Source organism: Rhipicephalus microplus, chromosome 3 (genome assembly GCF_043290135.1).
Source record: "Rhipicephalus microplus isolate Deutch F79 chromosome 3, USDA_Rmic, whole genome shotgun sequence".
Classification (NCBI taxonomy): domain Eukaryota; kingdom Metazoa; phylum Arthropoda; class Arachnida; order Ixodida; family Ixodidae; genus Rhipicephalus; species Rhipicephalus microplus.
The window spans coordinates 94,822,369-94,836,686 of record NC_134702.1 but is presented as its reverse complement, the minus strand read 5'-3'; the positions used below and the strand labels follow the sequence as shown (position 1 = coordinate 94,836,686).

The 14,318-nt window shown below is 46.4% G+C and overlaps 1 protein-coding gene across 1 annotated transcript in view; it reads left to right on the top strand.

Moving 5' to 3' along the window:
* The window catches only part of LOC119182683 (uncharacterized), a 35,316-nt gene extending 31,819 nt beyond the window's left edge, over positions 1-3,497 (top strand). The window contains exon 9 of the mRNA XM_075887947.1: positions 2,499-3,497. Coding sequence (XP_075744062.1) covers positions 2,499-3,377 — 879 coding nt within the window. The 3' untranslated portion in view covers positions 3,378-3,497. The remainder of the gene's footprint in view (positions 1-2,498) is intronic.
* Positions 3,498-14,318: the final 10,821 nt, after the last annotated feature.

The window sequence follows — 14,318 nt, the reverse complement described above, 5'->3', positions numbered from 1 at the left end:
ATAAAACATGAGTATCGTTGAAAGAGCGAAGAGATTTGTTTTCAAGTGATATTCTTGGTAAGCACATGCCCACTTTCCTAATGTTTGGTGAACGCGGGCGTGAAGTGATAGGCTCATTGCACTGCAATACGGGGCAACACAACTGTCTTATCATTAGTATAGTTTACTTTATTATGAGTATACAATACTTAGCACAAATAAACATATAGGTAACATTATAAGAAGACTCGCAGAACAGTAAAACTGCAATAAATGCACACAACTGCACATACAGTGCACAATGTGACATGGTAGTAGTTCCCACAGAACTTCACGCCGGACTGCATGAACCGAGAAAAGAAAAGAAAAATACTGGCTTACATGGCATTACTGGTTTACATCGCACTTTAACGAAAAATTCACGAACAGTTGCCGCAGCTACAAACGAGAAATTTTAGGTGTCCGATGCAAGTTGTTATCGTGGCAGGATTGTTTATTGAGAAGTTTACGTCCTAGCTTTAGAGAACATATATTTTCTACCTTTACGACTTCTCTCTTATTGCGATCGGTACGAGAGCTTTAAGCAATTTGCGAACGCCACAGATACGGATACTAAGCATAAATGTAATTTTCCCACAATCACACTCATGAGCTCAATTCGAATACTGCATGTACCAGCTCAATGAAAACCTTCAACGTGGGCGGTGACTCACTTTCTCGAGCCAAGAAACGATTTTATCTCAAACGTCCTCTACCGCATTCCAAACGGCTTTTTTTTTTCATTTCAAGCAACCCACGAAAATAATACGCAAAGTGAATATCGATATGTGAGGTTTAACGTCCCAAAATCACCATATGGTCATGAGAGACGCCGTAGTCGAGGGCTCCGGAAATTTCGACCATCTTGGGTTCTTTAACGTGCGCCCTAATCTGAACACAGGAGCCTACAGAATTTTCGCCTCTATCAAAAATGCACCTGCCCCAGGCAGGATTCAATCCCGCGACCTAAGAGCACACAAGAAAAGCTCTCTGCGCCGAACAGCGCAACGTGACAAATGTGCTACTTCAAAGATTCAATCAAGAGTGCAATACGAACATCACTAAGTAATGACGTCGTTCGTACCTAGCAGCAGCCAAGCTGAGAGGCCGACGAAAGAAGCGAATACCACGACGCACGCCGGGCACGTTATCGCACATCTTTTATCGCGTCTCTCCGCTGCTGTCTGTACTCCCTCTTGGCCTTACATATTCATGAATACGGAGCGCGACAACGTTGCCGTCGCGTAGACGCCATGTGCTTGTCTCTCGCATTTGATTCATTGCCTGATCCGGCCCGACGATATCGCACCATCCAAACGCACCGCAATGCCCACCGTCTTGGCGCAAACGATGACGACGATATCAGAGCCACAATGCGGGCAAGTTAAAGCCACATTTGCAGCCACAAAGACACGTAGATGTATAATGTGTACTGGGGAGCTATTCTCACGGTGTCCAATTCGGGAACATATCTAATTCGGCCTCCCATGACTGGCTAGAGCGGGCGAGCAGCGCATCATCTTTTCCCGGTCTTTCTTTCGCAACGTCATTTTGACGCAACGCAGCTTTCACAACTTTCGACACCAATGAGAAAGACGGAATACGTTTGGCCATAACGAGTGCTGCCTCCAGAGAACCGCTTTTGGACGCGCATCTCTGAAGCCATGCATGGACTGCAATCACGTTAGCCCTAGTCTTAGGTTTAACGCGGAAGCCCTCCTAACGCCCCTGAAAAGTCCTTTCGCATTCCTTGTAATGGTCTTCAAACATCTAATTACGTTTGTACGCATGTTCAGACTGATCAAGTTTGTTAAAAAGTCCTCTTACTCTACTATTCGTCCACTCAGCCTCTTTTCGCGTTGAGAATGTGCTAGCGGGTTTGGACGTAGGCAGTCGTGCTATGACGCCATGACTTAATGTTTTTTTTTGGGGGGGGGGGGAACTGAATAAGCTCCGGCAAATTAGACATGTCCGCGAATCGAACACCAAGAGAATAGCTCCTATGGAAAAGGTACTCTAATAAACAACTAGGATGCGCGCTTTTTGGAAGGCAGTGAGTGTTGTGTTGCCATGTTACGGCTGGCGTGAAGCTGCGTAGCGCCGCTGCTCCAGATCAGATATTTACTATCACCGTGTCAACCTCAGGTGCACTTCTGCTCGTAGTCAGTCAGGCGAAACCACATCAAAATGCTCAAAATGTTCTTCTTAAATATTTTTTCGATTATTACTCTTGTGCGCCCTATGTCGTACGTCTTCAGCAGTAGCGCTTATGCGGTTTCGTTTTATGTTATACGTGCTGACAAAAACAGTGAGAGGCGCAAACAACTAATATACTAGTACAGAGCAACTATCGTCTTTGTACCTCTGCATGAACATCGGTTTTCTATACTTTTCCCTTGCGTGGCAGGTAGTTATCAATGAAGTTATTGTAACACCATTTGCTACACTCGCAGCATCGATATGTATCGTGAATATTGCAGGAGACCCCAAAGACCCCACTAGAGTCCGACGTGTCCACCGTCGCTTCCAGCGACAAGCTGAATGACCGGAGTACCACGGCCGAGAAGCCACAGGAAAACAGACTGATCAATTCTTTCTGGCCCCCTAAACCTGCATCGCAATCTGTACCGCTTCTCGTAGCTCGACCAATGAATCTAGTAGCCCCGAAATCACGTCAGCATGAAGACGAAGACGACTCACAGCGTGATCAGCAGCCGAAACATCAGCCGGCCAAGACGAAGCTTCACGGTATTGCGTCGAAGCCCTTCCCCAGCATGTCCAACACCAACGAACCGTCAAGTCTTCCAATACCCGCATCGTCCACTTTTATGACGTCTCATAATCCCGCTTCGGCTGAATTGCACGACAATAGTTCGCCTCTGCAATCTCCCACAAGGAGCGCCTCAGAGTACTTCTCAGCCCAAAAGGTGTTGTCCTCCGTTCCCAGCTCGACGAAGTTCTCTCCTACTGAAAGCTACACTCCGATGGATTCGCCATTACGCCTAATGTCCTCGACAGCCAATCGCACGTCGTCGGCACCTGGTTCAGTGGGTTGCACGTTGAACCAGCATTGCGACCTTCACTGTCCGGTGCAGAGCTGGTCATTCCAGTTGCCTTACGCACCGCTAGAGATGGACCTCCAGCAAGAGCGGACGACTACATACGCTCCTGGTTACTCTGACTTCCTGTCGATGTACTCAGGCTACGCAAGTAGTGAACCCCTCAACAGTGCCACAGAAATGACCAATGCGGACCAGGCAACGACTGAACGTCACTGCACAGAAGACGCCGAAAAATCATGTAACGTGGTGGGCGCTCAGTCAAGCTCTGCGAACACGGGCGTCCATGAAGAGCCATAGCACAACGCTCATGTTGTGTGAATGTGCACGAAGACGAGATAGCGGAAGAGACGGTGGATAAGCTCGACCGGGCTAACGTCGATTAGCAATATTTTTGCCTTTCTCCCACTGTCGTGTACTCAATACAAATAACTGCGCTTTTATCATTTTATTTAATGGCAGCATCGTTTCTGCACTGGCTTCCCACGCTATGCTGCAGTTCGTATTTCTAGAAGTTCTGCTTGTTATATTTAAGGCATTAAGCGACCTAATGAGAAAGCTCTTGGACGACGCTATGAAGTGTACTTCCTCATCGACAACAGCTTTCTCATTATTTATTTCAATAGACCTGATTCCGGCCTCAAAAAGTTCATGTACTGTGATGATACACTATATTGGAGCTGTTCTTTGAATGGCCCGCTGTTCAAGAATTTGTTGGTATTTCGAGCCCAGCACGCTTACTGTTAGCGGCTTGTTGTCGGCATTGCCGCTTTGCCTTTCGCAGGTGAGAGCACTTTCACGTTCGTTTTGATAGATGGCAGAAAAAGTGCGTCGTCTGCAACACCCTTCTTTTCCATCGTCATCAATGTCATCGTCATTATCATAACAGGTAGCGGGCACCTTTCATGGGCTGCGCCATGATGGCCAAGTGGGATTGGAAGCGTGCTTATTGGTCATCGTGGTCGCTTATAGTGAATGCCTTGCATGTGCTGTGACTTGTTGGCAGCGTCATTGCCATCGGGCACCTCGCATGTGCTAAGGCGCGTATTCTATCGCGCTGTCGAAGCGTATCTCTCTAAGTCGCGTAGAATGAAGCGCGTAGTTCTGATCTTTTCCGCCTGAGTCACTCTATGGTGTATTAACTGCCACGTAGACGCGCGCATCGAGGAAGCTGCTCACAGGAAAATGGTCTGATGTTCGGGCGAACCGATGGGCCTTTTCTGGGTACAGTAGTGTGCGCACGCGTGCTAGCCTCGAGGAGGCACGTTTTTGGTGGCTGATAACGCGACGACACGTGCAGACCAAGCGACATCTCGTGCCACAAACATGCGATTATTGGTCTCCAAGAGAGGCGTAAATGAAGGCCTCCGAGATTGCGTACCTACATGTGGCGGACAGTTTCAGAGTCCAAAAGCCACCAGTTTTGATTTCGGCGACCTCCACTCTGGGTGCTGTTCGGACTAGGAAAAAGCCCATTCAATCAATTTTTATTTTTTATATTAACAGTTGTTTATCCCTGATTCGAAGTCAACTTATGCTCTGATATGCATCCAGCATAAATGTCTATATGAATAGAAGACTTCGATTTCTTGCAAGTTTGACGCTTCGAGCACAGCGCTTAGGCCCCCGTTCCTGCGCTAGGTGGCGTCACCGTTGGTGTAGGCGTAACCAATAGATCGAACGAAGACAACATACAGCGAATGCGGAGCCATCACGTGTCCATCAACATTGGAGGGCAACACAACAGCATATGAAAAATCGAACAGCATCGGCTTCTGCATTATGGACATTCGCAGTTCGTTCCTCAAATACTGATTCGTAGCAGCCATGACAGTAGCTATAATTCATAACTGTTTTGTGTAGGATAGGGTGGGGTAAAATACGACGAAAATTTGAAGAAAGCGCACATTTCTTCCATTCCACTCATTGGTTGTGATTGTAAACATGAAAACTTTCGTTTGGGTAAAACTTGTGCGCTGCACAAATAGTACCATATTGCCCTAGTTGAAAGGGGCGTTTTCAAAATAAAAAATGCACCATATGTCTCATTTAGCCCTAACTTGCGGAGAAAAAACGAGACACAGCGTGGGGCAAAACGAAGCAGTGTGAAACAATTTCATCTCTTCAGATTTTCGAGCAGCACCACTTGAAATTCACTCCATTGGCCCACACACGGTCTTTATGAGCCTAATCATTGCACTCAACGCAATAAATCAAGACAGAATTCGGCACTGTGTTGCTCCAAAACTCCTAGCAGATCAAGCACACACACACCCCTCTTTCTTTGTGCCAATAGTGTATTTTAGTGAATTCTTGCACTTCAATAAATTATTCAATGATTGAAGGCTAGATATTGCCAGAAGGCTGTAGTGGGATTGGGGCATAAAGAGGTAGACGGTCTCTGTCTGGAAGAAACGATTACGAAGTGGATTGAGACTGGCCCCAGCCCGCCAGTGTGCCAGGCATTGTCGTCGCGTGTAAACGTCGTAAATGTCTGCAGATATACGTTTCCTTGTAAGAATATCTTCTGACGCATTATCTTCGCCTCTTTTTGCCGTTCTGATGCAGAACTGCGCGGGCATTTCGTGACTTTATATTTCGTCTGCCACGCTTTGTGAGGCGATGGATTTGAGATTTTCTGTCGCTTGTTATTTTCAAGATTTCGGTATGAAACAAATATCATTAAAAGTCAATTCCAAGACGTGTTTGTGATCGGTTTGACTTTGATATTCTTTCGTTTTTTTTCATGCGCATCTTGAGAACATCCTTGGGAACGCGGAACAGCTTCGATGTAGATCGTATGAAGTCAGGGTGGAAGGGGTCAACAGCAGTCAATGACTTTTTTACGTCGTTTTCCACCCATGAAGCTCTATATATTAATTTCATGCACGTCCGAACCCTCCTAAACATAAAAATAAAATAAGTAATAGTAAACGGTGCACATAATAAGACACTAAAACATTTCGATGCCTTGTTTGTCTCCCACACGCCTGAATACAAAAAAATATATCCGCTATGGCACCGTCAACCAAATAAAGCAATCATTTGGTGGTATGTAGCTAGTAGAATAAAGTAACAGAATGAATATGTAAGCTGATGTACTGACGTCAGCGTAGCTTCATGCACGGATCCAAAATTTTGCCCGAGCTGAATTTCGCCCCTTTTTTGGCGGATAACGAACACATCGACACCAGGCGCGTATTTTTTTTCTACGCGAATGCTGTGAACAATAACAAGCTTTTACGCATAAAAAGATTAAGAACTACCAGCACCTATTGCTGAAATAGAAAAACAAAGAAACGTTTTTTTTTTGTATTAGCAACAGAAGTCAGAAAAATCTAAATGTCGCGTTTTGCCCCATGTCTCATTTACCCCACCCCACCCTATCTATATATATGCGTTCGTTTTCACCGTCTTTCTTTGTGCTGCAGCGACATGCGAAAAAGGGTGAGAGTAAGCCTTATTTTGGGGGAAATTTAAAAAACCACGCACTTGTTTGCAGTGCTAAATTTATCACGCTGCGTGTCTGTTTTCTTCTGGTAATGTAACTTCTTAGCATCGTATTCACTCTTTTGCCCTATTGGCTAAACTGTGGCTCTTTCTGTTCGTCAATAGATTACTCTTTGTAATCCTCATTTTAACCCCCTCTATACGCAAAGCCCCTTAGCCTGAGTCATTAATGTAATAAAGTGAAGTGAAGAGAAGTAAAGAGGCAAAACAAAAGTGTTTCTTAAATTTGTTGGCCCTAAATATTCCGAAATTCATTACATACCATTTAAATAGACACTTTTTTAACTGTAGCAGGCCAGTAGTGCCAGCCTGTAGGTTCTAATAGAAAATACCGCTCTATGTGACGTCGTCAAAACAACAAAAAACGACCTGCCTGCGCAGACTGCGCAGCACAGTTACAGCGATAGCTAGAAGAGCGGCCTTTAAGAACACTTTTCTAAACACTGTTGGGCATGCTACAAGCACACTGCTGGGTACCCACTACGCCATTAATAATCACATTTTTGTCTAGTAAGCCCGCATTCATATGCTATTTTTCGTTATTCTTCCGAGAAGCGTGGTATCCTCTAAACACTATAGCTTACAACGAATGTTGTGCGATTTTTTTTTTGTGCAGTGGCTGACGACGATGAAGAATATTACTGAAGTGAGTATGCGCCACAGTTAATAGGTGAGGAAGAACAAGTTTTCTAAAGGGTTGGAGCATTGAACGGCCCACTCGTTACGCAATTCGCATTGCGTGACGCCTGGCTGTTTCTTCGATGTTTGCATGCTTTATTACTCATATTAACCTGATTCTTTCCCCGGCATCAAGCCTGCCTAAGGCCAGTTTAAAAACGAGTTCCAAGCACTGGCGTGGCTTAGTGGTATAAAATACTTGGCTGGCACGCAGCTGACCAGGGTTCGAATACCATTGTGTCATTGGTGTTTTTTTATTAACTGACTTTTTTTCGCTCGATACTAGTTACGGACACCGGTGGTGACGTTGACGGCGGACAACTACGGCACCGCACGTGACCCGTGTTCGGATCTCGTAACAGCTTTCGCTGTAAAACTTACAGCATATTCACGCAGTAAATGGTGATAAGTGGAGTGAAGCGTCCGTCCGTCTGTCTTTTTTTTTTATTGCGACAAAAGCTTGCCTTGAGGGCATAAGGTTTTTTTTGGTAAATGTGTGCTGTTAGGCCGGTGTTGTGTATGAAGTGAGGTAGTCTCTTGTGGAATCTGTTTTCATGTATCCAGCGGTTGTAACTGTCTGTGTCGCCGTAGCGAAGGCCGGCTTTAAGGAGGTGGCGGGAGCGTTTTGGCTGCAACCCTTTGCATTTCCATAAAAGGTGGTATGTATCTGCTTGCATCGCTGTAGTGGGGCAATACGGACACGTATCACCGACTCGTAAATGTGACCAGTTCCATGACGACATAACGGCCGGTGTATGTGGATATGCTGAGCAGGCGACGCTGGAGGTATGGGCTGCCCTTGACCATAACGAGCTTCGACGCTAATGCCCTATGTTCGGTTTGTGTTAGCATGCCAAAGTTATCAAGAAGAAGAAGAAGAAGAAGGTGCTTGCTACCGATGTGCGCAGTACAAACGCCCGTTCGCTTTCTCTACGCGGCAGATATACAACTGATAAAGGCGAGTATTTGCTGGGTGAAAGACGCAGTTAGTGATCCAGTGTGTGGCTTGTACGAGATAGCACACAGACAGCTTTTTCTTTTTGTATCAAGTGTTGTCGGTTGTCGTTAGGTCACAGAGGCTGGCGCAGATTCTCCTAAATCACACTTGAGCCAAAAAAGAGAGCATAAGCAATTAGATATTGGGATAACCTTGATATGCCAAAGTGCATTCAAGATTTCTTGAGCTCTTTCCTCCTCAGTTCAGATTAAGTTACGCTTAGAATGGCAGGCATATTTCACAGTCCTTTATTAAGGCCGCAGTATCTATTCTCCCGGCAACCGGGATAATTCTGTAAAAAAGAAGTTCTCCTGGTGATCGCCTCTCATTGGCTCTCATGTCACGTGACTAACTGCCATGAGTAGAAGAGAGTGAGTGAAACAACTTTATTGACGATCCGGCATAAAGGGGGAAGGGGTAGGGGGATTAAAGCGAGACACTAGCGTGCTCGGACGTCCCGGAGCAGCAACCTACTCGCGTGAAACCCGTGGGGGCGCCGCTTTCGGCCGCTGGCGTTCCAGGATGCTAAGCACGTGCTGGACCACGTCTCTTTGGTTGCCTGGCTCTCGGCTGATGATTTTGCTGCTTATGGCAGTTGGCAATACTTCTTGGTTACCCAGCGGTGGTGCACAGTCCCAGAGGAGCTGTCTCTGGGTGGCTCGCGCCTTCTTGCAGTGTTGGCATACATCAGTGGTGTAAACCTCCGGGCAAACGTGCTTTGCCCAGACGAGGAGAGGACGTTCACTTACATCAAAGATTTCCTGACCAACCGCACCACACGGCTTGTGGCAGGAGAACTACAACTACCGCTCAAGAAGCTGGGGAGCACGGGGACACCGCAGGGCTCGGTGGTCTCCCCTCTGTTGTTCAACCTTGTCATGATAGGCGTCGCAAGAAGATTGGAACGCGTTAGAAACATCAAGTACACGATCTACGCGGACGACATCACGCTGTGGTCAACGGGAGGAAGCGACAGCCAGATCGAGGCAGCCCTCCAAGAAGCCGTCGCCGCCGTAGAAGAACACCTACGACCCACCAGACTCAAATGTTCACCAACCAAGTCGGAACTGCTAGTGATCTCACCGCGAAGTGCGTGACGCCCGACAACGCAGAACATCAACGTGGTAACCCAAGACGGAACGCCGATACCGCACGTGCAGACGCTCAGAGTTTTGGGGCTGCACCTCCAGGACAAGGGTAGAAGAGAAAAAACTGGCTGCTGCGGGACAGATTGGGCGTACGCAGCCTAGCGTGCGTTAGATTATGTTTGGCTGCGAGACAGACTGGACAGACTTGGCCTAGCGTGTGTTGGGTTAGGTTAGATTGCGTTATGTTATGTAGAATAGGTTAGGTCAAGTTCTACCGGCGTTCAGGAGAATTATACAAAAAAAATTATCCCGGCAGTTTGTCACGTGACTTATGAGATCCAATGGGAGGTGACTGCCGGGAGAAATTTTTTTAAACAATTATCCCGGTTGCCGGGAGAATAGACACACCATGTTATGGCAGTACTCGGTGGCTATTAACAACCCTCAAGAGTGCTCTGGCATACCATAGTTTGTACTGCGGTGACTATTGAATCAGTCAAAATTCAGGAAATGATGGGTGCCTGACAACCGCCGCTTCAGTGCAGTGGTAATATCTTAATTGGTAAAAACTCACAGTATCCCTGTCCGGCTTGTACATGCATAAGCTTTGTCTCCTTTCATCAGTGTGTTCATCATTTCAATACTTACGGTACTTTTTAATGTTCCCCAAGCAAATTCATTCATTTATTTTTGCTGCACGTGGATGAAACTCACTAACAACCGAACTCGTCGGCTAATTCCGCCATTTTCGCCCAAACGCATACATTCGAAACGCCGTAAGGCTAGTATCTAATATTGCAGGTGTGGCTGAAATTACAGCAAATGAAGGACATTCATCCTTTCTTTTCACTTTCAGTGTATTGCTGCCCAGCTGCTGGTGTTGGCGCTGACGGGACGCCTTAGTGCTTGGCAGCTATGGTTAACGCAAGAAGCAGTACACGTAAGTAGGCATTGCAGCGCAAGATTGCATGAACGTCATTGTAACTTTGAGATCGAGAAAACAAACAAAAAAGCATAAATGTGACATGAACCGACCGTGGTGGAATCGTCTGGGCAGGCTAAACGAATACGCCTGGAAAACATTCCTGTAGCATTTGCGACACTAGTCGAACTTGAACAGTTTTGCGTGATTAACGGTGGGCAGTTCGCACAAGAACAAGAAGCAGTCACGTCATAAAAGCCAACTCTTTGGGGAGCGCTTTGCTTTAAATGCAGCGAAGTACTGGTTAATTCAGAAAGTTTTCTTTACTACGAAGGTACTCTGCTTGAGCAGAGGCAAATGAAGGAAAGCACGAGCAAACAAGCATGGCGCTGCGTCTCTCACTGCATGTGCTTCTTATCACCCTCATCTGTTTGCGCTGAGGATATTCTTTAACATGAACCAATTAGTATATTGCTATATCCCTTAACTTGGGCCAATGCGAGTACATACATACATACATACATACATACATACATACATACATACATACATACATACATACATACATACATACATACATACATACATACATACATACATACATACATACATACATAGCCCCGCCATGGTGGTCTAGTGGCTAAGGTACTCGGCTGCTGACCCGCAGGTCGCGGGTTCGAATCCGGGCTGTGTCGGCTGCATTTCCGATGGAGGCGGAAATGTTGTAGGCCCATGTACTCAGATTTGGGTGCACGTGGTCAAAATCTCCGGAGCCCTCCACTGCGGCGTCTCTCATAATCATATGGTGGTTTTGGGACGTTAAACCCCACAAATCAATCAATCACTCATCAATACATACATACATACATACATACATACATACATACATACATACATACATACATACATACATACATACATACATACATACATACATACATACATACACTTTGAAAGATACCATCACGCGTGATTGCACCATTATGTACCTCGCAGCACCCCCTCATCAAACTTGCAACACGACCGACCAGTGCACGGCCATCGACCCGATAATGTCATGCTCTGACCACCTGTGCGTGTGTCCCTCCTCCCCCGGCGAACCAATGATGACCGATGGAGGGCTCTGCAACTCCACAGGTGAGAAAGACACTGCTGCCATCAATGCGATGGCCCTACAAGGCTGGCTGATAGATCTTCCTGGAGGATACTTGGGACGGAAGTGGAAAGGCTTCCAGCTTCTGAATATTTTTTACTGTTTGAAATGGTGCTTGTGCGGGCTTGTTAGTACGTACACATAGTTGTTCCGAACAGCGCTAGGGTATAACTGTATGTTTGTAGTTGTTCAGCCGGCTTCGGTAATGATATGCATAAGACGTTCTATTGCGCGCGTTCTCAGCTTTAGAGAGGGGGCATCCGGGCCTTCTAAAATGACGCGGCGACCATACTCAGACACACCGCATCCCAACACTCATGGGCAGCGCTGATGAAAGACATGGGCTTGAAAATGATGGCGCAATGCACCTACCAACTTCAAAGAGTGGCAGCAGCAGGGCCCTAAAAGGATGCGTCTATCAAAGCGTCCTAGGTATGCCCAGCACACATGTTGGGCCGTACTTCATTATACGAGCAATTACAAAACAATACTAATATTGTGACTAATGCTACCATATTCTTACTGCGTTTCACAGCAAGGCTCTGCGAGTCGTCCTAGCCTATGCTCTGTGTAAAGAGGTAGTTATTTTTACATATATAGAACGCAGTGACCCCTGTCTTCCATGTGCGAAGTCTGTGCCTGTGCAAACTTATAAGATCAGACGATCCAATTACTTGGATAGAGGTATTTGGGTTGTTCAATCGACATAAGTTGTAGAGTGCATTTTTCCCTTTAGTGGTCTTAACGAGTCGGTTTTCTTTTTCATTGGTAATTTTGGGCCCGCAGTGATTCAGTCAGATACGTTTTGGCAGACTGAGTGTCTTAAGGTAGTGTAGGTGGCCTCATTGTTCTGATGCATTGCAAGCTGTTAAAGAGATTCTGTGCTTCGTGACACCAGCACGCTGAAAAAAAGCGTTCCACGGTCATAGTCATGGCTAGTGGCAGCACTCAAAAAATTTTTAATGACCATATATATATATATATACATATATATATATATATATATATATATATATATATATATATATATATATATATATATATATATATATATATATATATATATGTGTGTGTGTGTGTGTGTGTGAGAGAGAGAGAGAGAGAGACGCTATGATGACTTTCTGCACTTCTTCCTTCTCTGCCTCTACCAACCATCGCTTCATACCTACCTTGTTTCCCCTCCTCCCGAAAGATGGCACCGTTTATAACCTACAAAAAATTAAAGAAGCCAATATGTCCAAATGTCCAAATTCGCAGTATCACGTCCCGACGGAGTTCCACAGTCTCTTTAAATCTTCAAGCCCGAGGGAGCAGTCCGGTGAACTCTATAACAACTTTGGTGGGCGAGGCTGACTGTTGCGTTCCGGACAGAGCGGGATACACGTGGATACTGACAGTACTGCTAGAACTCTTGTTCGGGCTGACCAAGGTTGGAACGCCTTGTTGCATCGGCAGCTCGAATGTCATCGGGGTTGTATTTTTCGCCGTGAATGGTGCAATCCTGATGCTTCTTGCTTGCGTGCTTCTCGACAGACTGTGATGGAGTGCCTGAGTGCTTGTAGTTTGCAAGCAGTGCTTCCGCGTCTCTCTCGGCGCTTTCTGTGGTGTTGCAGTCGGCGGAAAAGCAGGCGCTGGGAGCGTTTCTGGCGACTTTTTTTTTTTTTTGTCCGAAAGTGTCTGACGTCTTGTTGGTTTGGAGATCCTATTTTTTGATGTTCTTCAACTGGTGAACGCGCTTCCATTGAATTTTGCGTTTGCTGATGCCCTTGTTGCAGTCTCTCTCGTTGTTTTCTGAGTTTGTGAACTTCGTTTTGCTTGCTTTGCTGGTGCTGCTCAGGAGATGGCTGTAGTGGCGCCCCTTCAGGAATCGGGCATTCATTTCCTTCAAGGTTTGACGCGTCCTGTAGACAGCTGATGCATGGTGAGCTGGTGCCTTGCTTATCGGGCATAGTTGGTAATGTGCCATCATTATGCTCTTCAAAGACTTCAGTAAGGTGTTCCAGTATGGACGCTTCGGACAGACAGCTGCGTGCGAGGTTTGGTGTATGTATTACTTCTGCATTTTTTCGGTTCCTGGAGCTGTAAGCGCTGTATGGGGATACCACAGGTGACGTGGCATTACTAGGTTTTAACTGCAGATTTTGGCAAGTCTGTGGTGCCGCAGAAACGACACGAAGCTCTTCAGAGGCTTCTTCGCAGTTCACTGCGAGTGGTTCTTGCGCCTGGTAGCTTGCGACGTTCGATGCGTCTGAGCCTTCTGCTTTGCTTCGACTGTCTAGTGTGTGTGCACCGCACGGTGATGAATGAACATGTCCGGAAAGCATGGCTCGACAGGGATTTTTGTGAAGCGTTAGGTCGTCTACCGAAGTCGCGGCGTCCTGATGAGGCGAATGGTGAGCGATAGGAGCGCTTGAAAAACCGCGTGATGAAAACCCGGGTGGTGGACCACGTATGCGAGACAAAGAGTGAAGGGCATCAGGTGGTTGAGAAACGTCTCGGGTCATATGCTGAAGCGATGACTTCGGAAATGCTGACTTTCGCGCAGAAGGGAGGCGCGCTTGACGGTTAGGTTTTTCCCAATATACGCATCGACTTCTGTAAGTAAACTCATGTGCCACTTCGTCTTGAGGCAGTTGTCGATTCGCGCTGGGCTTTCGAATGGTTGAGGACTGCGTAAGGAATTGACGATAGGGTGCGGTTGTCCCTAGATGGTTGGCATTAAGCAGGTCTTGGTCATAGTCGTTAAAACGGGTAATCAGCTCCTCTTTAATTTTTCGCCATGACTCGTCGTTCTCGAATATGTGGGTGAGGTAAAATTTGAATGCCTCACCTGAGATGTAGTCAGTGAAGTTGATGATCATCTCCCGTTCCGACCAAGATGCAGCGGCAGCGT